Source organism: Somniosus microcephalus, chromosome 13 (assembly GCF_052327205.1).
Source record: "Somniosus microcephalus isolate GS21.2 chromosome 13, FLI_Smic_1.0, whole genome shotgun sequence".
In the NCBI taxonomy this organism is placed as follows: domain Eukaryota; kingdom Metazoa; phylum Chordata; class Chondrichthyes; order Squaliformes; family Somniosidae; genus Somniosus; species Somniosus microcephalus.
In genome coordinates, this window is record NC_140999.1 from 37,508,687 (window position 1) to 37,532,412 (window position 23,726).

Here is a 23,726-nt window from a genome sequence, read left to right on the forward strand (position 1 = left end):
GCTGGTTGTAGCTTTTGTTTGTGCTTGAATTATAAATGGTCTATTATTTATATTTCTCAGTGGAAAGTCAAATTCTGTCTCTGTCCATTACTGTTCTTGTGTTGTTGAAAAGGATTTGCGCCTTCAGCCAGCTGTGTCCTATCTTGTAGAGTTCCCTTGCTAAACCCCCCTGCTTCTCTTCCCTCTTCCTTTCAAAATCTCAGCGAGACCCAGCTCCGACACCAAGCTCCTAAACTCCCCTTTTTAGGCACAGTGTCAATTTTACACCTGTCTCTGTTGTGGTGTATGTAACCGTTCCACCTTTAAGAGAACTATTTTAAGAGATGCACTACTTTATCTTGGCTGCTGTACACTGTAATACCGGTGGTGACCACACCGGTATATAAGTGCTGTGTAATGATTTATTGGGCAGTTCAGCCTGACCTCCGACTAGTAAAGACCTGTTGAATTTACTCTTGTGGTCTGTGTGCAGTGATTCTTATTAACAATAACTAGAACACACAGACTTAACAGTGGCGACGATGACGATCTTACCCTGCGGCAGAGATATATCCAAGGCAGTTTAATGGGCGTCGAGAAGAGGCATCCGCCCTCATCATCCTGCTGAGAAAAGACTCGGGTCTGAAGAGCAAGGAAGAATTCTGACATGAAGCCTTCCATCAGCAACAGGCAGTGATCATCCCTTCTATCACGGTGGTGGGTAAGCCGATCAGCGACGAGCAGCAAGTCGGCCACGTTGGCTGTGAAGTAGGGGAGGGAAAAACGGAGGATATAAGGGCGGAGAACTCGACCACGGCCGGGGAAAAGAGCCGGACAGAAGTCGGGGCCAGAGGCGCTGAGACTGGGGCAGCGTAAGGCACGGGAGCCGCGGTGAATGCAAATGCAGCCGGTGTAAAAGACCGGGCTGCAAGCGGGCTGGGAGACGCAACAGCGTCGAGAGAGAGCTCAACCGCGACCGGGGAAAAAGGCCGGGCAGCTACCGAGGCCGCGAGGCGCGGGATAAAAAAAAAATTTTAAACGCGGAGAACTCAGCCGCAGCCGGGGGGGAAATGACCGGACTGCAAGAGGGGCTGGGAGGCACGATTTGAGAACCGCTGGGGAGGGCGAACGCAGCAATACACCAATCGCCATTACAGCCAGCGGGGGAGAAAGGCAAACGCGGGAAGCCGCCATTTTCATAGGCGGGGGAAGAAGACAAGCGCGGGAAACCGCCATTTTGAAAAAAAAAAATGTCTTTTTGTTTCTCAAGAAGACTGCGAGGATGCCTAAACGTGGTAACATCAACGATTTCGATCCCGATGTTGAAGATTGGGCCACGTATGTAGAACGCATAGAGATTTATTGTAAGGCAAATAAAATATCAGATGAAGATAAAGCACTAACCTTACTAAATTCAATGGGTGCGAAGACATACGGGCTATTGAAGCATCTTCTATCACCAGCTAAACCGGCGGATCAGGCTTTCACTAATATTGTTGCTGTCCTGAGAAATCATTTGAACCCCACACCGCTGATGTTAGCGGAACGATTTAAATTTTATGCGAGAACGCAACTGAAAGAGGAAAGCAACGCGGAGTATTTAATTGAACTGCGTAAGCTAGCGAAATACTGTCAGTTTGGGGAAAGACTGACAGAGGCACTGAGAGACAAATTCGTGTGTGGATTGTCAAAAGAAGGAACACAAAAGCGGCTGCTTGAAGAGAATGATCTTACACTTGATAAGGCTGTCACTATTGCAGCATCGCACGAAGCCGCAGCGAGAGGCACTGCGGAAATGCAGCTGAAGGCAGCGGTACTCAGCGTAGATCAAATGGCTTTGGGTACAGCGAAATGTTATCGTTGTGGAAAGACAACACACGATCAGAACCAATGCTGGTTTAAAAATCAGGAATGTAGAAAATGTGGCAAGCTTGGTCACATAGCTAAAGTATGCCGGTCAGGAAAGAAGACCAGCAACAAAAAGTCACTGCAGGAAAAGTGCAGAAAGGTACATAAGGTGGCTGAGAAGAGTTCGGATGAACAGAATTCGGATTCAGACTCCAACAGCAAGGAACTGGGTAGTCTGAGAATTCACAATGTGAGTAAGGAAGCTGACCTACAAACTATCTGGGTCACACTTCAGATAGCAGGAGTCCAAGTGAAGATGGAATTGGACACCGGATCAGCGTTGACGGTCATGAATAAGCAAGATTACAAAAGGTTATTCACACATATTCCCCTATGGGATACGGAGATAGTATTGCAGACATACACGGGGCAAAGAGTATACCCCATCGGAAAGATAAAAGTCAAGGTGGTACACAAGGGCAAAGAACACCAAGGAATGGACTTATATGTACTACCTGAGGGAGGTCCACCACTTCTGGGACGGGAGTGGATCAGGAAAATAAATATGGACTGGCACTCCCTAAAAGCAATAACGGTAGATTCCGGAAAAAAAGATGTCAAACCTGAACGATTGTCCAGAATATTGGATGAGGTTAAAGAGGTGTTCCAACAGGGACTGGGAACACAGAGGAATTACGGCAAAAATCAAGATTGCAGAACATGCAAACCCAAAATTTTTCAAAGCCAGACCGGTACCTTATGCGATACGACCTGCTGTGGAAGCTGAGCTGGAAGGGCTAGAACGTCCAGGAGTACTGTCTAAGGTGGACTGGAGTGAGTGGGCCACACCCATTGTTCCCGTCATGAAGCGTTCATCGAGTAACAAGCCAGGGGAACCGGGGAAGGTCCGCATCTGTGGAGACTTCAAGATCACGGTTAATCCGGTGCTTCACACGGTGCAATATCCGCTTCCGCGGATTGAGGATATCTTTGCTTCATTGTCTGGCGGGAAACACTTCACCAAGATAGACCTGGCGCAAGCGTACTTACAGATGGAAGTTGAGGCAGAGTCGCGCCAGTATCTCACAATCAACACGCACAGAGGCTTGTATCGATATAATAGACTGGTTTTTGGAGTGGCTTTGGCTCCAGCAATTTGGCAGAGGGCCATGGAGCAGGTATTACAGGGAATTCCAAGCACTCAATGTTACTTGGACGATATCCTGATTACAGGAGATGACGATGAGGAACACCTTGCAAATTTGAAACTGGTGCTCACCAGATTGAAGGAATATGGACTTCGAGTTAATCGCCAGAAGTTCTTTCAGAAACGGATCTCGTACTGTGGTCATGTCATTGACCAGGAGGGGCTGCACAAGTCACCTGACAAGATCGAAGCTGTTGTGAAGGCTCCCGCTCCGGAAAATGTATCCCAGTTGAGGTCGTTCCTAGGGTTGATTAACTATTACCATAAGTTTCTGCCAAATCTATCCACGGTGCTGCACCCGCTGAACGCTCTTTTGCAGAAAGAAGTACCATGGAAGTGGAGCGAGGACTGTAAGAAGGCCTTTCGCAAAAGCAAGGCATTGATCACCTCAGAGGAAGTGTTGGCTCGCTTCAACCCAACGCTACCTATTCGTTTAGCTTGTGATGCTTCTCCTTATGGTATTGGAGCAGTACTCTCACACAAGTTGCCAAATGGCTTGGAAAGGCCAGTCGCATTTGCATCCAGATCATTGACCTCCGCTGAGCGCAACTATGCTCAGATAGATAGGGAGGCTCTCAGCCTTGTGTGGGGAGTAAAGAAGTTTAATCATTACCTGCAGGGCCAGAAGTTTACACTGCTGACAGACCACCAGCCGTTGGTATCCATTTTTAACCCTAAGAAGGGTGTTTCGGTGATGACAGCACAGAGGCTCCAGAGATGGTCCCTTTTCCTAGAGGCACATCAATATCAGATAGAATTCAAAGGTACAAAGCAGCATGGTAATGCTGATGGGCTGTCGCGCCTGCCACTACCTACTGAGGAGGAGGCACCGACGGTTGACCCGGTGGAGTTATTTCACTCGACCATCATCGAATGTTTACCTGTCACCAATGCAAATATTGAAAGGGAGACTAGGAATGACCCGACACTGTCCCGGGTCTATGAATTGACAGTAAAGGGATGGCCAGCCCATGGTGATCCACTGTTACCGGCATTCTCAGCAAGACGAGAACAGCTGTCCATCTGTCAGGGAACATTGATGTATGGAACAAGGGTGATTATCCCTCCTAAGTTAAGAGAGAGAGTTCTAAAAGAACTACATGAAGGTCATCTGGGGGGAGTCAAGATGAAAAGCCTTGCTAGGGCTTATGTGTGGTGGCCGGGTATCGACCAACAAATAGAGGATCTGACGAAAAGCTGCTCAGGGTGCCAAAAAGTCCAAAATGCACCTCCAATTGCACCGCTGCATCCATGGGAATGGCCTTCAACCCCATGGCAACGTGTACATATTGACTTTGCTGGTCCATTCATGGACTCCATGTTTTTAATTACGGTGGACGCACATTCTAAATGGCCAGAAGTGATTAAAATGACTACCACTACCTCGGAGAAGACGATCGCGGTGCTAAGAACGATATTTGCAAGAAATGGATTGCCAGAGCAAATATGTTCAGACAACGGACCACAGTTCGTGTCAGAGGAATTCCAGAAATTCCTGAAGAAGAATGGGGTGAAACATTATACCTCTGCCCCATATCATCCAGCTACGAATGGGCTGGCCGAGAGGTTTGTACAGACGTTCAAAAAGGCAATAAAGGCCATGAGCGAAGATCAGATTCCACTGCAACACAAGGTGGACAATTTCCTACTGGCATATCGAAACGCCACCCATGCAACAACAAACCAAAGTCCTGCCATGATGTTCTATAACAGGAGGTTGCGGTCCAGGTTGGACTTGTTAAAACCAAATGTGCGGAGGGAAGTCGAAAACAAATAGTTCCAGCATATCAATAACAAGCCCACTCGGAGTTTTGAAATAGGACAACCGGTGTTAGCCAGGGACTATAAAAACGAGAAATGGCAATCTGGAACAATTCGGGCCAGACAAGGACCCCTGATGTACACGGTAGATGTTGGTGAAAATGTAATGCGACGTCATGCTGACCAACTGGTGGGATCGAGAACAAGGGTCGAGCCCATGGTTACGACAGAGACAACCGTGGAGGAAGTTAGTGAACCTGAAGCATCTACCTCAGAAGTGAATATACCTGATGATGATGTCCTATCCATAGGGGATCAACTAGATGAGTCACCCCAGCAACAAGAACCAGAGACCCCTGAAAGGCGTTATCCGTCTCGGATCAGGAGGCCTCCTCAGAGACTGAATCTGTGAACTGTTTTTACATGAAGTTGTGTATATATGTTATTATGTTATGTTTAATGGGGAATATATACTGTTAAGCTAAAAAGGGAGGATTGTGGTGTATGTAACCGTTCCACCTTTAAGAGAACTATTTTAAGAGATGCACTACTTTATCTTGGCTGCTGTATACTGTAATACCGGTGGTGACCACACCGGTATATAAGTGCTGTGTAATGATTTATTGGGCAGTTCAGCCTGACCTCTGACTAGTAAAGACCTGTTGAATTTACTCTTGTGGTCTGTGTGCAGTGATTCTTATTAACAATAACTAGAACACACAGACTTAACATCTGTGAAATGTCTTGGGGCAATTGTCTTATGTTAAAGGGTTTTATGTAAATGTGACTTGTTGTTATAGAAGTGTAAGCGAGTTGAGAAAATGAGTACGTTGCTCAGGGAGAGGCGAAGATAGTGAAGAACATCAGAAAGCAAAATGTAAATCCTTCCAGATATTTTAACAAAATGTAATGTCGAGGTACAGCGAGTGAGTGCTGTGAAGTGATTATTGACTAAAGTCACATTCCAGTCATATAAATACATTTCCTATTCTTACATTAGATAACTATTCACATCTTAACTGTAAACAGGTAGTAATATTGTTGTAACAGGAGTGTTACTCCCTTCAGCTACAGGGTCCTTGGCACGTTTTGCACAGTATATTTCACACCATCCGAGGTGACTACAAGCGAGTTGTGACATAAAGGTGTGGGATCCTGCGGTTAATGAACGGTTGCAGGTTGCGCTCGAGAGCTTCATAGTTCCGCTCGAGTTCACGCTGATACTCCAGCTGCTCAGACGCGATCAGGCTTTTGTTTTTCTTCAAGGCATCTTCACATCTGTAATAGACAGGAGGGGAACACAGTAACTACAATATAGGTTACTTACAGACTACGGACCGGAATAGAGATCTTCTAGAGTTTGGATGAATGAGAGGGGATCTCATTGAAACGTATAAAATTCTGACAGGGCTAGACAGACTGGATGCAGGGAGGATGTTTCCCCTGGCTGGGGGGGTCTAGAACAAGGGGTCACAGTCTCAGGATATGGGGTAAGACATTTAGGACTGAGATGAGGAGAGATTTCTTCACCCAGAGGGTGGTGAACCTGTGGAATTCTCTACCACAGAAGGCTGTGGCGGCCAAGTCACTGAATATATTTAAGGAGATAGATAGATTTCTAGACACAAAAGGCATCAAGGGGTATGGGGAGAGAGCGGGAATATGGTATTGAGATAGAGGCTCAGTCATGATCATATTGAATGGCGGAGCAGGCTCGAAGGGCCGAATGGCCTATTCCCGCTCCTATAATTCTATGTTTCTACATGTGGTCGGAGGAGTACCTCCGGAGTATGCCTCCGACCCAAAAATAAAGTCCTAACCAACCTGCTGGCTCCCGGGCTTCGGAGACTTCGGGTCCTGGGCCTGCGTAAAGGCCCACGGATCCCAGGTGGTTCGGAAGCATCCCTGGGATCACGTGGGCCAGCTCATAAAGGAGAATTCCTCTTCCTTTAAAAATTACGAACGGAATCCCCATTAGCATATGGGGAATCCCCAAATAATTAAATAATTTACACAAGTGGAATAAAAATAAATGTTTCCATTTTCAAATTTAATGAAAAGTCCCTTGAATGAAGCATTTTCAATAAAAATTTAATATTCTGAAAATTAATTTTAAACATTTTAATCCGGGCCAAAGTTTACATAAACCAATTTTAAGTGTTTGTGGATGATTTTTTATTTTAACATTTTTAATTTAACATTTATTTTAACCCTTACACTGGTGAAAGCAGGCTCTACATTTGCTTTTACCCGGCGTAAGGGTTTCGTGGGCAGCTGCTGGGCAAATAGCCCAACTCTGCACCAGCGAAATGATTTTTGGGTCAGTTTGTATGATCTGTCAGGGCGAACCTTGACAGATCGCAAGTTCCGGGTTTTCACGCATGCAAAGTTGCTGTACCAGTTACCCACAAATACCGGCGAGTGCCATTAGCCTCACCGTTAGTTTGACAGCAAATTCTGGCCCGTTGTTTAAAACCTGTGTAAACGGCGCAAAATGGAGATCGGTCTTATCTTGCTGTGGGATTTTCCCATTGCTTACAGATTAACAAAAGAGAGATGGAGCATCCTAAAGGCTCAGTGAGTAAAGGTGCTGTGTGGTGTGGTACTGGACCGTACAGAGCAGGAAAGTCCTCAATGCAATTCCCAGTCTGTGCTGGGTTGTTTGATCTCAGTCAGGGCATCAACAGGGGCTGAAATTGGCCTCTGTACCACGGGGTTAGGGAGAGGGAAATCAGCCGGGGATCCCATTCCCGATCGTTTGCCAGTGTTTTTTTTACTGGAAAGCCACACAATGAGGAGAGGCTGGGCCCCACTGATCTTCCCCCATGGTTGAATAGTCTGCAGATACTCACTGCCTGAGTGGGCAGATGGTGCCTTGGTTTTAAAATTCTCATCTTTGTTTTCAAATCTCCCCATTGCCTCGCCCTTCCCAGCCCTGTAACCTCCTCCAGAGCTGCAACCCGCTGAGATCTCTGCACTCCTCCAATTCTGGCCTCTTGCGCATCCCTGATTTTCATCACTCCACCATTGACGGCCGTGCCTTCAGCTGCCTAGTGTACCTTTAAGAGAGAACTACTTTTACAGCTCCTGTATACTGTAGTACCGGCAGTGACCACACCTGTATATAAGCCTTGAGCATGCCTCTGTACTGTCAGTCTTTAGACTACCCTCCTCCAGTAAACACCTGTTGATTGTTAAGTTACAGCCTCCGTGTAGTTATTGGAAAACATCATACTTTAAGAATCACGGATTCAACAGTGGTGACGAGGTCGATTCGAATCTGCCTGCAACTCTGCATTTCCCTTCAAGGATTCGCTCCGGGAGGGCGGTGGAAGAAAGTCGAGGCCAGAAGCACGGGCGTCAACCACGAGCAACCGCCCAGTCATCCGGCAGAGAGTGAACATCGCAGGGGAGGCTGTTGAGAGCCGGGCTTGGTTCCCCAGCCACGACGATCCAGCAACAGACTGGCAACAAGTACAGAGCAGACCCTTCCCGGACAGCGGCGGCTGGAGCCGACCGACGGCATAGAAAAAGCCGAGCAGCGTCGACGGGGTAAGAGGGTGAAGCGCACAGGGCGCGGACAGGGGTTGAAAACCGAGCGGCGTCGAGGAAAAACAAACAGAGAGAGGGTAAAGCAGCAGCCGGGTTCAGGACCGAGCGACGGCAATGGGAAAGGCGCACAGGAGAACGCGCAGAGCACAGCCAGGGCTCAAGGGCTGAACCGCGTCCGCGGGGAGAAGAAGGGAGAGCGCGGGAGACGCCACTGAGCTGCGGAGAAGAAGGGAGAGCGCGGGAGATGCCATTTTAGAAGCTGCAGCGGAGAAGAAGGGCGAGCGCGGGAAGAAAGGAAAGCGCGGGAGACGCCATTTTGTGCCAGCGGAGAAGAAGGGAGAGCGCGGGAGATGCCATTTTAGACACTCAAACCACAACCAGGGATGCCGAAGAGTGGCAGTATCACTGCGTTCGACAATGAAGTCGAAGATTGGGCGACATATGTGGAACGCATTGAGGTGTGCTGCAGGGCGAATGAAGTGCCAGATGCTAAGAAAGCACTGGTTTTGTTAAATTCCACAGGAGCATTAACTTATGGCTTACTGCGAAACCTAATAACCCCAGAGAAGCCAGTGGATAAGAATTTCGAAAACATAGTGGAAATCCTACAGGACCACTTAAACCCCACACCGCTGCTGATAGCAGAAAGATTTAAGTTCCACAAAAGAAACCAGCATGGAGACGAAAGTAATGCTGTGTGCTTAACGGAACTGCGCAAGCTATCGAAACACTGCCAGTTTGGAGTGGGACTAGCAGATACGTTAAGGGACAAGTTTGTGTGTGGGCTTCAAACTGAAGGAACCCAGAAACGGCTTCTATCAGAAAAGGATCTTAAGCTGGACAAGGCTTTCAGCATGGCAGTATCACACGAAGCAGCCGCACAGGGCGCTGCAGAGATACAACGGAGACCGCAAGAATATGGCACCAATGAAATGTCATATAGAGCAGGGAAGTGTTATCGCTGCGGCAGAACAACACACGACCAGAAGGATTGTTGGTTCACGGACCAATTGTGCAGACAGTGTGGAAAAGTAGGACACATAGCAAGAGTCTGCAGGTCAGGGAAGAAAACCAGCAGCAAGAAATCTCCACAGGAGAAGTACAAAAAGGTACATAAGGTGATGGACAGTAGTTCAGACGAACAGAAAAGTGATACAGACTCTGGAAGCAAGGAGCTGGGTAGTCTGAAACTACATAAGGTAATCAAAATGGAGGATCACCAGACTATCTGGGTCACACTCAAGATAGACGGAGTCCAAGTGAAAATGGAATTGGACGCAGGATCAGCCCTAACAGTCATAAACCAAAGGGACTACAAGCGGCTATTTTCACATATACCCTTGAAAGCTACAGAGATTGTCTTGAAGACGTACACGGGGCAAAAAGTCTACCCCAAAGGAAAAATAAGGGTGAAAGTGATATACAAAGGCCAGGAAATACCTAAAATTGACCTATATGTATTGCCAGATGGAGGACCACCACTACTAGGACGTGAATGGATCCGGAAGATACAATTAGATTGGCATTCCATACAGGTACTGAAGGTTGAGGCCAAAAAGGATGACGACGTCACACCTGGACGACTGTCAAAAATGCTAACTGACGCACAAGAAGTGTTCCAGGAGGGACTCGGAACACTAAAAGGCATAACAGCAACGATTAAAATAGAGGAAAATGCAAGTCCAAAGTTTTTTTAAGGCCAGACCGGTGCCTTATGCGATCCGACCAGCCATCGAAGCAGAGCTGGAAGGGTTGGAACGTTCAGGAGTACTGTCCAAAGTAGACTGGAGCGAGTGGGCTACACCCATCGTTCCTGTAATGAAGAGGTTGTTGAGTAATACGCCTGGGGAACCAAAGAAGGTCCGCATCTGTGGGGACTTTAAGGTGACAGTGAACCCAGTCCTTCACACGGTACAATATCCGCTTCCACGGATTGAGGATATTTTCGCCTCGCTATCTGGAGGTAAACGCTTCACCAAAATTGATCTGGCCCAGGCATACTTGCAAATGGAGGTAGAAGAAGCCTCGAAACAATACCTCATGATCAACACTCACAAAGGTCTCTACCAAAACAACCGGCTGGTGTTCGGGGTAGCATCGGCTCCGGCTATTTGGCAAAGGGCGATGGATCAAGTCCTGCAAGGGATTCCAGGGACCCAGTGTTATTTGGACGACATCCTGGTCACGGGCGAAAATGACAGTGATCACCTCGCCAACCTGGAGAAGGTGCTCACTAGATTAAAGGAATATGGGCTACGAGCTAATCGCCACAAGTGCGAGTTTTTCCAGAAGCAGATCTCGTATTGTGGCCACGTTATTGATGAAGAAGGGTTACATAAGTCCCCTGAAAAGATTGAGGCAGTAGTCAAGGCTCCAGCACTGGAAAATGTGTCACAACTGAGGTCGTGCCTCGGGCTGGTGAACTACTACAATAAGTTCTTACCAAATTTGTCTACAGTATTACACCCACTGAACGCCCTACTGCAAACGGGGGTACCATGGAAGTGGAATGACGAATGTAAACGAGCTTTCCAGAAGTGCAAAGAATTGATCACATCAAAAGAGGTGTTGGCCCATTTCAACCCAGCACTACCAATTCGGTTGGCATGTGATGCATCACCCTATGGTATTGGAGTGGTGCTTTCGCACAAATTCCCAGACGGGTTGGAGAGGCCAGTAGCCTTTGCGTCTCGGTCACTAACCTCAGCCGAGCGCAACTACGCCCAGATCGACAGGGAGGCCCTCAACCTAGTATGGGGAGTAAAAAAATTCAACCACTATCTGCATGGGCAGAAGTTCACCTTGCTGACTGACCACCAACCACTTGTCTCCATCTTTAATCCAAAGAAGGGCGTTCCGGTGATGACTGCACAACGGTTACAAAGATGGTCTCTTTTTCTAGGGGCGAACCAATATGAAATAGAATATAAAGGCACGAAACAGCATGGAAACGCTGATGGGCTATCACGCCTGCCACTGCCTACTGTGGAGGAAGCACCAGCAGTGGACCCTATCGAGATATTTTATTCGTCAATAATTGAACGATTGCCAGGAACTAACGCGGATATAGAGAAGGAGACCCGCAATGATCCGACACTGTCTCGGGTATATGATTTGACGGTGAGGGGATGGCCAACACATGGCGACTCACTGTTGCCAGCATTCTCATCCAGAAGAGAACAGCTGTCAGTCTGCCAGGGGACAGTGATGTGTGGATCCCAAGTGGTAATTCCACCCAAGTTAAGGGAGAGAGCGCTCAATGAGCTTCACGAAGGTCATCTGGGAGGGGTGAAAATGAAAAGCCTTGCTAGGGCTTATGTGTGGTGGCCGGGGATCGATTAACAAATCGAGGACCTAACCAAGAGCTGCTCAGGATGCCAGAAGGTCCAAAATGCACCACCACATGCCCCTCTACACCCATGGGAGTGGCCCTCCTCTCCATGGCAACGGGTGCATATTGATTTTGCTGGTCCATTCATGGACTCAATGTTCTTAATAGCAGTGGATGCGCACTCGAAATGGCCCGAGGTGATAAAAATGTCCTCAACCACTACAGAGAAAACGATTGCCGTCCTACGGACCATATTTGCCAGGAACGGCTTGCCAGAGCAGGTTTGCTCCGATAATGGACCACAGTTTGTGTCCGAAGAGTTTCGGAAATTTATGAGAAGGAATGGGGTAAGGCATTACACATCCGCCCCGTATCATCCAGCCACAAATGGATTGGCTGAGAGGTTCGTACAAACCTTTAAAAAGGCGATAAAGGCCATGTGCGATGATGAAATTCCACTACAGCATAAGGTGGACAATTTCCTGTTAGCCTACGGAAATGCGACACATGCAGTTACCAACCAGACCCCGGCCATGATGTTCTTTAACCGACGGATGAGATCTCGTCTGGATTTGCTCAGACCAAATGTGCGAAGAAATGTTGAGGATAAACAATTCCAGCACATCAATGAGAAGCCGACAAGGAGCTTCAATGTAGGACAACCAGTCTTGGCCCGTGACTACCGAACAGAGAAATGGCAACCCGGAACGATATGCACACGTCAGGGGCCATTAATGTACACAGTGGATGTCGGGGAGAACATTGTGAGACGCCACGTCGACCAGATCTTAGCGTCACAGGAACGAGTCAACCCCATCTCTCGCGTCCCTGGGGATGAACCCGACATACCGGTAGCATCTACCTCAGAAACAGAAGCAGCGAAAATTGATGAACTAACCGACGAAAGGGGGCCAGAATCGCCTCCGCACCAAGAACAAGAACCTCAGGAAAGGCGCTATCCAGAAAGGATCAGGAAGCCGCCCCAAAGACTGAATCTATAAATGGACTATTTCAGTTTAATGTGCATGTTAAAGTGTTAATTGTTATTTGAATATTATGGGTACTGCTAATCTAAAAGGGGAGGAATTGTAGTGTATGTACCTTTAAGAGAGAACTACTTTTACAGCTCCTGTATACTGTAGTACCGGCAGTGACCACACCTGTATATAAGCCTTGAGCATGCCTCTGTACTGTCAGTCTTTAGACTACCCTCCTCCAGTAAACACCTGTTGATTGTTAAGTTACAGCCTCCGTGTAGTTATTGGAAAACATCATACTTTAAGAATCACGGATTCAACACTGAGCTCTGGAATTCTCTGCCTAAACCTCTCCGCATCTCTACCTCTCCTCCTTTATACGCTCCTTAAAACCTACCTCTTTGACCAAGCTTTTAGTCACCTGTCCTAATATCTCCTTATGTGGCTCGGTGTCGACCTTTGTTTGATAATGCTCCTGTGAAGTGCCTTGAGACATTTAACTATCCTAAAGGTGCTATATAAATGGAAGTTGTTGTTGATTTAATATCTCATCTGAAAGATGGCACCTCCAACAGTGCAGCACTCCCTCAGCCTAGGTTATGTGGTCAAGGCTCCGCAATGGGTCTTGAACCCACAACCTTCTGACTCAGAGGTGAGAGCGCTGCCGAAGGAGCCAAGGCTGACAATGAAAGACATTAGAGAAACAAAGGACATGTGAATAGCTGAGGCAGTGGGAGGCCTAAGTAAAATGGGAGCGATGGAAAACCTGGGGATCAGATTTGAAATTTAAACAGAAGACACTGGCAAAGTACATAACATAAGAACATTAGAAGTAGGAGCAGGAGTAGGCCATACGGCCCCTCGGGCCTGCTCCGCCATTCAATAGGATCATGGCTGATCTGAACCTAGACTCACGTCCACTTCCCTGCCCACTCCCCGTAACCCCTAATTCACTTATCAGCTAGGAAACTGTCTATCTCCGTTTTAAATGTATTTAATGTCGCAGCTTCCACAGCTCTCTGAGGTAGCAAATTCCATAGATTTACTACCCTCTGAGTGAAGAAGTTTCTCCTCATCTCAGTTTTGAAAGGGCAGCCCCTTGATTCTAAGATTGTGCCCCCTAGTTCTAGTCTCACCCATCAGTGGAAACATCCTCCCCGCATCCACCCGATCAAGTCCTCTCACAATCTTACATGTTTCGATAAGATCGCCTCTCATTCTTCTGAATTCCAATGAGTAGAGGCCCAACCTACTCAACCTTTCCTCATAAGTCAACCCCCTCATCTCCGGAATCAACCGAGTGAACCTTCTCTGAACTGCCTCGAGAGCAAGTATATCTTTTCTTAAATATGGAAACCAAAACTGTACGCAGTATTCCAGGTGTGGCCTCACCAGTACCCTATATAACTGAAGCAAGACTTCCCTGCTTTTATACTCCATCCCTTTTGCAATAAAAGCCAAGATTCCATTGGCCTTCCTGATCACCTGCTGCACCTGCATACTAACCTTCTGTGTTTCATGCACCAGGACCCCCAGATCCCTTTGTACTGTAGCACTTTGCAGTTTCTCTCCATTTAGATAATAACTTGCTCTTTGATTTTTTCTGCCAAAGTGCATAACCTCACACTTGCCAACATTATATTGCATCTGCCAAATCTCTGCCCACTCACTTAGCCTGTCTATGTCCTTTTGCAGGTTTTTTATGTCCTCCTCACTCACTGCTTTCCCTTCCATCTTTGTATCGTCGGCAAACTTGGATATGTTGCACTCGGTCCCTTCCTCCAAATCGTTAATATAGATTGTAAAGAGTTGGGGTCCCAGCACTGACCCCTGCGGAACACCACTAGTCACAGATTGCCAACCCGAGAATGAACCATTTATCCCAACTCTCTGTTTTCTATTAGATAGCCATTCTTCCACCCATGCCAGTATATTACCCCCAATCCCATGATTTTTTATCTTGTGCAGTAATCTTTTGTGTGGCACCTTGTCAAATGCCTTTTGGAAGTCCAAATACACATCCACTGGTTCCCCTTTATCTACCCTGTTTGTTACGTCCTCAAAGAATTCGAGCAAATTTGTCAAACATGACTTCCCCTTCATAAAACCATGCTGACTCTGTCCGATTAAATTATGCTTATCCAAATGCCCTGTTACTGCTTCCTTAATAATGGACTCCAACATTTTACCAACCACAGATGTTAGGCTAACTGGTCTATAGTTTCCAGCCTTTTGTCTACTTCCCTTTTTAAATAAGGGCGTTACATTAGCAGTTTTCCAATCTGCTGGGACCTTACCTGAATCCAGGGAGTTCTGGAAAATTACCACTAATGCATCCGCAATCCCCACCGCCACTTCTCTCAAGACCCTAGGATGTAAGTCATCAGGTCCAGGGGATTTTCCGCCTTTAGTCCCATTATCTTACCGAGTACCACCTCCTTAGTGATTTTAATCATGTTTAGCTCCTCCCCCCTATAGCCCCCTGTTTGTTCAGTGTTGGGATATTTTTAATGTCCTCTACTGTAAAGACTGATACAAAATATTTGTTCAGCGTTTTTGCCATCTCCATGTTCCCCACCACTAATTTCCCGGTCTCGTCCTCTAAGGGACCAACATTCACTTTAGCCACCCTTTCTCTTTTTATATAACTGTAGAAACTCTTGCTATCTGTTTTTATATTTTTTGCTAGTTTGCTTTCATAATCTATCTTCCCTTTCTTAATTAATCTTTTAGTTATTCTTTGCTGGCTTTTAAATGCTTCCCAATCTTCTATCCTCCCACTAGATTTGGCTACTTTATATGCCCTTGTTTTCAGTCGGATACTATCCTTTATTACTTTACTTAGCCACGGATGGCTGTCTTTTCTTTTATGCCCCTCTTTCCTCAGTGGAATATATTTTTCTTGAAAGTTGTGAAATATCTCCTTGAATGTACACCACTGCTCATGTACCGTCTTACACTTTAATCTATTTTCCCAGTCCACTTTAGTCAACTCTGCTCTCATACCTTCATAGTCTCCTTTATTTAAGCTTAGTACGCTGGTTTGAGATCCAACTCTCTCACCCTCCAACTGAATTTGGAATTCAACCACGTTATGGTCACTCATTCCAAGGGGATCCTTTACTAGGGCATTTTTTATTAATCCTGTCTCATTACACAGGACCAGATCTAAGATTGCCTGCCCCCTGGTTGGTTCAGTAACATACTGTTCAAGGAACCCGTCCCTAATGCACTCTATGAACTCTTCCTCAAGGCTGCCCTGCCCAATTTGATTTGTCCAGTCAATATGAAAGTTAAAATCCCTCATGATTATAGCTGTTCCCTTATTACAAGCCCCAACTATTTCCTGATTTATACTCCGACCAATAGAGTTGCAACTGTTAGGAGGCCCATAGACTACGCCCACTCGTGACTTTTTCCCCTTATTATTCCTTATCTCCACCCAAACCATTTCACTATCCTGATCCTTTGACCCAATATCATTTCTCACTATTGCAGTGATTCCATCCTTTATTAACATAGCCACCCCACCTCCCTTTCCTTTCTGTCTGTCCTTCCTAATTATCAAATACCCCTGGATGTTTAGTTCCCAGTCATGGTCACCTTGCAGCCATGTTTCTGTAATGCCACCAGATCATACCCATGTGTAGTTATTTGTACCGTCAACTCGTCTATTTTGTTACGAATGCTGCGTGCATTCAGATAAAGAACTTTTAAATATGTTTTGTGACAATTTATTCCTGCTTTTACCCCCTTTACTACTTTACCTTTATCTTTATACATTCTGTCCCTTCCTGACACGCTCTGGTTTTTAATTCCCCCACTGCTACCTTGCTCTATTGCCTTCTCCGCTGACATTTTTATTTTTTGCTCTCTTGAAACCCCCCCCCACTAATTAGTTTAAAGCCCTCTCTACAGCCCTAGTTATTCGATTCGCCAGGATTCTAGTCCCAGCACTGGCCAAGTGAAGCCCATCCCAACGGAACAGCTCTCTCCTGTCCCAGTACTGGTGCCAGTGTCCCAAGAAGCAAAACCCATTTCTCCCACACCAGTCTTTGAGCCACGCATTTAACTCTCTGATTTTATTTACCCTAGCCAAATTTGCTCGTGGCTCAGGTAAGAGATTATTACCCTAGTGGTTCTGTTTTTTAATTTGGCCCCTAGCTGCTCATACTCCCTCAGCAAAACCTCTTTCCTTGTCCTATCTATGTCGTTGGTACCAACATAGACCACGACAACTGGATCCTCCCCCTCCCACTCCAAGTTTCTCTCCAGCCCAGAGGAGATGTCCTTAGCCCTGGCACCGGGCAGGCAACACAGCCTTCGGGACTCTCGCTCTCGTCTGCAAAGAACCCTATCTATCCCCCTAATGATACTATCCCCTACCACTACATTTCTTTTTACTCCCCCCACTTGAATGGCCCCCTGTTCCACGGTGCTGTGGCCAGGTTGCTCATCCTCCCTGCAGTCCCCGTTCCCATCCTCACAGGGAGTAAGAGCCTCGAACCTGTTGGACAAGAGCAAGGGCTGCGGCTCCTCCAACACTACCTCTTGGTTCCCCGTACCTGCCTCACTCATAGTCACACCCTCCTGTCCCTGACCACGGACTACATCTGAATTAGTACAGCGGGTCCCTTTTCACCATTCCTTCTGACGTTCCACACTTTGACCCTGAACGACCTGTCCTCAGCTCCACGGTGATAGGGAGGTAGCTGGAGTTGTCCAATGAAAAGGGAGGGCTTGGTAGACGAATGTGTTTCATTAACTTCACCTTCATTGCAGAGCGGGGGGTGGGGAGAGGGGGGTGGTTGGTGTCCAACGGGTGACATATACATTATTCCCAGAATAAACAACAAGGTTACCCAAGCTCCATGAGGAAGCTGCTGGTGCTTCAGCTGATTTTTCCGGGAATTGTGTCTGAGCACAGTTCTATAAACGAGGAAGTGTTACTGCATTCTCACACTGTGTGTAACATTGAAACCGTGAAATGTCAGCTGACTGGAGGGGCCGCCTTACCGTTTCAGAAAGTCCTTGAAGCAGATGCGGAGTTTGTTGTGGTGTCTGAAAAGTTTTGGATCGTCAGGAATTTCAGACAAAAATACTTGAGCTACCTCTAAGGGACCCTGCAACAAAAACCCACAAAACATTGGCATTTGGCACCTGCTCTGTGTGTTATACCCTGGTCCATCCATTGTACTGCTGTGTGTGTGTTATAACCTGTCCCCGTACCACACTGTGTTATACCCTGTCTGTGTACCACACTGTGTGTTATAGCTTGGCCCTGCTCTTTAATGCACCTTTGGTATGCGGGTGGTAAGTAAGATAGAACATTCCCCTCGGTTAGAGAAGTGCTGAGCTGTACCACCTTCAGAAAATAGAATCACAAACTCAGCATCAGAGATTGGGGTTTAGAGCACTACAATGGGCTCAAATCACATCCCATCTTGTAGAACATCAACAGCCTCCTCAGTCCCACTTCCCTTAAGCTCACCATTACAGGAGATGTGGCTAAATATTTATGGTAAGGGTTTGCCTCTATGCCCATGACCCCCGCCCATCGATGAATGCACAGACCTGATTGACAGTGGTGCCCACAGAGCCCTGCAGCACCATTTGCAGTATCTTCATGTTGGGTGGGTTTTCACTCGTCGCCTGTGCCAGCTCGTGTGTCTTCTTCTGCATGTCCTCAATCACAGCTTCAATCGGTCTCAGGATAATCTGCAAAATATGGATTATCAGCTGGAATCCAACAGTGTGGAAGAGTGTGTGATCTGGGCAACTTGCAGCAAATCAACACCTGGACAGCAAATCCCAAACAGTTCTTTTTGTATTTATAATCCCCCCACCACCCCACCCTCTCTGCTGTGTGGGAGGTCAGGTGACTCCAGTGGCAATGCTGCCCTGTTGCTACACAATAGCTGATGAGGCAAATGCTCGTTCCCTCTCGCTGAGCTCAAGCCCCGTGAGCCAGTGTCCTCACGGACAGGCTGGGTGAGTGGAGGGAAGCTCGTCAGTTGTGGTAAACTGCGCAATTTTAGCTAGTTGAACTCCAGCAGGATTCCTGCTCACACCTAGGGGTCCCTCACCCAGTGATTATCACTGTTGCAGACTTTGGGTTGAAGTTTAACAGAAGGAATTGTTTTGTGTCCCATCTATTAATATATTAAAATCTTACACCTGCACACATCTCCTGTCTAAAGCTTTACTTCCTGTTGCTGTGTTTTTGTGCTAATTCTTTTCACTATCAATTTCAATGTCCACATTTATACTGGTGACCAGCTATGTAAACTTGACACGCTGTAAGTACACCTCCCTGGCGTCAGTCTTGCATCTCACAGCTTGTCAGCCCCTTTGCTCAATCAACTGTGCTTCTGTGTTTCCCAAATTGCTGTAAGCTTTGCTATTTAACTATAAATAACGACAGAAAAATCGACAGTACTCCCTCAGTACTGCGCTGGAGTGTCATCCTAGATTTGAAGTCTCGCATGACCCAGAAAACCAGGCCAGACGGTGCGAATCGAGAAATGGGAACACTAAACGGGGCTTTACGTTCAGGAATGATGAGTTCATCAACTTAAACCAGTATTAACAAATTCAGTGGAACTTGCTGTTTTCAATGTTTTGTTATATTTCCAGGCCAGGCGTGATGTGCACTGGGCTACAGAGCGTGAAGTTTAACTCCTCCCCCAAGAGGCAGGTTATCCAGCCCAAGGCTGCACATGACCGCACTCGTACAGCAGGGAGTCTCATTTCACATTCATTATATCAGACGTCTCATTTTCTCCTTGTCTGTTGTTGTCAGATGATTAGCAACTAATCTACCTTTTCATGCGTGGCATCTGTACAGATTCTCTTTGTGCCGCCACCTCCTCACCTTTATCGTTTTATTATTTAGCGAGATGCGCCCTCTCCAGTTCCCTATTCAGTTCTCTCCATACACTGTGTAATTGCCAGCGATGATTCACCTGGACCTACTGGGGAGTTCTCCCCGGTGTCCTGGCCAGCATTTATCCCTCAACCAACATCACTAAAACAGATTATCTGGTCTTCGTCACATTGCTGTTTGTGGGAGCTTGCTGTGCGCAAATTGGCTGCCGCGTTTCCTACATTATAAGTGACTCCACATCAAAAACACATAATTGGCTGTAAAACGCTTCGGGATGTTCCGAGGTGGTGAAAGGCGCTATAGAAATGCAAGACTTCCTTTCTTTCGGAACACATTACAGAAGAAGCCGGGGGGAGAAGTTCAACTTGCGCTGGTTTCACGTCGCAAAATGCTTGACCCAATCCAAACACGTGCCCGAGGACGCCAGTGAGAGGTTCCCAGCCAAATTCAAACCAGTGAGCGGACACCAAATCGGGAGTCGCAATGATGCTCGCCGGTCAGGGCTTTAGGAATTCCAGCCAGCTTCAACATCGAGCAGGCCAGCGAGGGGAGGGGTGCGAACAAGCGACAGGGGGGGCAGGAGTTCGATCGTGAGCCGGCAGCAACACGCAGTATTTTTATGGAGCCACGAGGAACGCTCCTGGCTCCACAGAAATTAAACTATAAAAAAGTTTTTTTACCTTTTTGGGGCCTACTGGTTAGGCTGCTGTCATCCTGGAACAACTTGCGCATGCAAGCTCCGCCCATTTAATGACTAATTTTACATCAGGGTCCTACAACTGGCGTTAGGCGCCTTGCATGTGCAAATCGGGGTCCTAACACCTGTTTCAGGCAGGCGTCCTGGACACCTAGAAGTTGCCGGCTTCCCATTGGCAGCCGTCAACTATCAAGGGAGATCGCGACCTGAAATTCGTCGGCTCATTTTGATTTATTGCCCAAAATCGGGCGGAAGCATATTCAATACTCCCCCCGCCCGCTTTGTGTCTTGAAAAAAAGAATTAAATTTTGCGCTGCTCAACCTTTCCCCCTGGCGGCTCACTTTGGGGTACACGACCACTTTTAGTGACAGTAATTCCCCCCTAACATGGATCAACATGCTTGCTTTAATTACCTGGTGTGCCAGAATGGTTGTGTAGCTCAGGGCAGCAGACATCACCAACTGGATGATGAGTGAAAGATGCCTGTAGTTGTGTCTGGAAGAAGCTGGAGCTGGCCTCAGGGGCGCTTCAGTATCTCTTTAACTGTATAACGTTGGGACTGGATTATACAATCAAAGTGGTTCTGGGAACAGGCAGCTGCACTGAAAGGAGTGCCCCCTCCTCGCCACCTCCCCCTTCCCCTGCACCCTCCCACATGCTTGCTCATTCCGATCACACAAATATAAGCTTACCTTTCTGGGGCCTCTCGGGCTCGATCGCTGGTGAAGCTGGTTGGAGACTGCATAGTGCACATTCTGACCAGTTCTATCCTAAAATGGCAATCGAGTCCTTATGTAGGGCATAGGATCCTGATTTGTATATTAAAAGCGGCCTACCGCCTGTAACAGGCAGGCGCATCAGTCCTCCAGTGAAAGGCCCCATTGAAATTGGCAGCGGGCTGTTCGTTGCCGTTAACGGGGATGTAAATCTACGGACCCCATTTTAAGGCCGTTACCGCCACATTAACACCAATTTTAGCAAGTAAACATCAACCCTGCAGCGTGTAGATGGATTTTCAATAAAGTGTCTCAGAAGAGACTTGTTATAAAAATTCAGGTGATTGGTAACAGAAGAAATGTAGCAGCATGGATAGAAAGTTGGCAGAATGACAGGAAACAGAGAGTTAGCGTAAATGGGTGTTGCTTGGATAGGAGAAGGGTTCGAAGTGCCCCCAGGGGGTCTGTGCTGGGTCCACTTTGGTTCTCGGTATTTATAGGTGATTTGGTCTTGGGCACGGGGGAGCACTGTATTGAAATTTGCTGACAACACAAAAGTAGGAGGGTTGATGATTAGTGAGGAGGACTGTAAAAGACTGCACGAAAATGTAAGATAGGTTCGTAGAATGAGCACACAGGTGGCACATGGGGTAAATGTGAAATAATATATAACTGGGAGGAAAAATATGAAATGGGAGTATACACTCAATGGAAAGACACCGCAGGGTGTGAATGAACAGTGAGACAGAGAGGTTGAAATACATAATTCACTGAAAGTACAAGTGCAGCTGATGAAGCCATAAAAAAGGCCAACAGTATTTTGGGTTTTGTAAGTAGAGGCATAGAGTACAAGAGTGAAGAGCTAATGATGAATTGTACAAAGTATTAGACTGTGTGCAGTTTTGGGTGTCCCATTATAGGAAGGGCATTAAAGCCATAGAGAGGGTATAGCATAGATTCACCAGGATGGTGCCAGAGATGGGAAACTATAGTTATGAGGAGAGACTTGAGATACTGGGACTATTCCACTGGATCAGAGAAGATTAAGAAGAGATTTAAGAGAGGATTATATAATTCTGAAGTATTTTGGTAGAAGTGAATTGGGAAAGACTATTTCCTCTAGTTGGGAGAGTCAGTGATGAGTGGTTATCAATTTAAAATAATCATAGGAGTGGGGAGAGAGGTTAAGAGAAAATTCTTTACTCAGATACAGTGCTTTGTCACAGTGAGTGGTTGAGATAATTGCATCTTTTAAGGGAAAATGCTATGGGGATAGAACGGGGCAGCAGGATTTGTTTCGGATCACTCTAGTGTTGAGCCAGCACAAGGGGTCTTGTGGCCTCCTCCTCTCTATAACTTTCTATGATTCTATAGGTTCCAATAATGCAATTCCTGTACCTAAACACTCTCCATAGGCCGAGCACCCATACACAGCAACACTGCACTTCAAGCCTCTTCCCTTCAGTTGGGTTCTTGCTGTTTCTGGTGTATCTGTTTGAAAGCCACTGTTGCTGTTGTTGGGCAGTGAAAGGCAGATAAGTGTCTGGACGCCTTCCTGGAAGCTTCTTAAAGTTGTGCTCCATCTATCATTGTGCCTGTTTGACCATCAAATGGTGTTGGTGTCAGCTGTGGCTCAGTGGGTAGCACCCTCGCCTCTGAGTCAGAAGGTTGTGGGTTCACGTCTCGCTCCAGGGACTTGAGCATAAAAAGCTAAACTGACACTCCAGTGCAGTACTGAGGGAGTGCTGCACTGTCGGAGGTGCCATCTTTCAGATGAGGCATTAAACCGAGGCCCCGTCTGCTCTCTCAGGTGGATGTAAAAGATCCCATGGCATTATTTCAAAGAAGAGCAGGGGAGTTCTCCCCGGAGTCCTGGCTGATATTTATCCCTCAATCAACGTCACTAAAACAGTTTATCTGGTCATTATCACATTACTGTTTATGGGAGCTTGCTGTGTGCAAATTGGCTGCCACGTTTCCTACTTTACAACAGGGACTACACTTCAAAAAGTACTTCATTGGCTGTAAAGCGCTTTGGGACGTCCAGTGGCTGTGAAAAGCGCTATATAAATGCAAGTCTTTCTTTCTTCTTCTTTCTGGTGAGCTGATTTGTAAGGAGCTATGGGTATCCCTATTGGACATACCTCTTCTTGGAGGTTCTGAAGGAGGATGGTCAATGGACACATGCCAGACAGATGCGTTTGCACCTTAGATGCTCTATTAGTTTTGGATTGCTCTGGTAAAGAGCCACCACAGACACAATCGGCTGAATGGCCTCCCTCTCTGCTGTAAAGTTCTGTGGTTCTATAGTTTTCCAATAATTGAAAGTTTTATGTTGTGAGGAGCATTCTGTGAATGTAATGTTTCTTTGTCGTCATTTTTATGGGATCCACGAGGCTCAGTGACGTACAACTGAGACAGCAAGCGTGGTAGTCCAGGTGTAAAGGAAGGTTTATCCAGCACTGGCAGAGACACTGGATGGATGTATTCTGAGCAGCTGTAGCATATTTCTATCCTGAATGTTTAATATTTCTGTTTGATTCACCTCTCTCCTCCTTTAACAAGCTTGTTAAAACCTACCTCTTTGACCAAGCTTTTGGTCACCTGTCCTAATGTCTCCTTCTTTGGCTCAGTGTGTTTTTGTCTGACTACGCTCCTGTGAAGGGTCTTGGGACATTTTACTACGTTTAAATAAATACACACACCACGTTACAAACATACAACCTTACAAATACACACACCCATATAAACGCACAATATATTTTCTTTCT

At 46.7% G+C, this 23,726-nt stretch overlaps 1 protein-coding gene across 1 annotated transcript in view; it reads right to left on the reverse strand.

Moving 5' to 3' along the window:
• Positions 1-5,685: 5,685 nt before the first annotated feature.
• LOC147108234 (dedicator of cytokinesis protein 7-like) overlaps positions 5,686-23,726 on the reverse strand; it is a gene marked incomplete at its 5' end in the record, with an annotated part of 242,453 nt that continues 224,412 nt past the window's right edge. The window contains 3 exons of the mRNA XM_086005998.1: positions 5,686-6,073; positions 17,672-17,778; positions 18,230-18,373. Of these exons, the coding sequence (XP_085862124.1) occupies positions 5,917-6,073; positions 17,672-17,778; positions 18,230-18,373 (408 nt within the window). The remainder of the gene's footprint in view (positions 6,074-17,671; positions 17,779-18,229; positions 18,374-23,726) is intronic.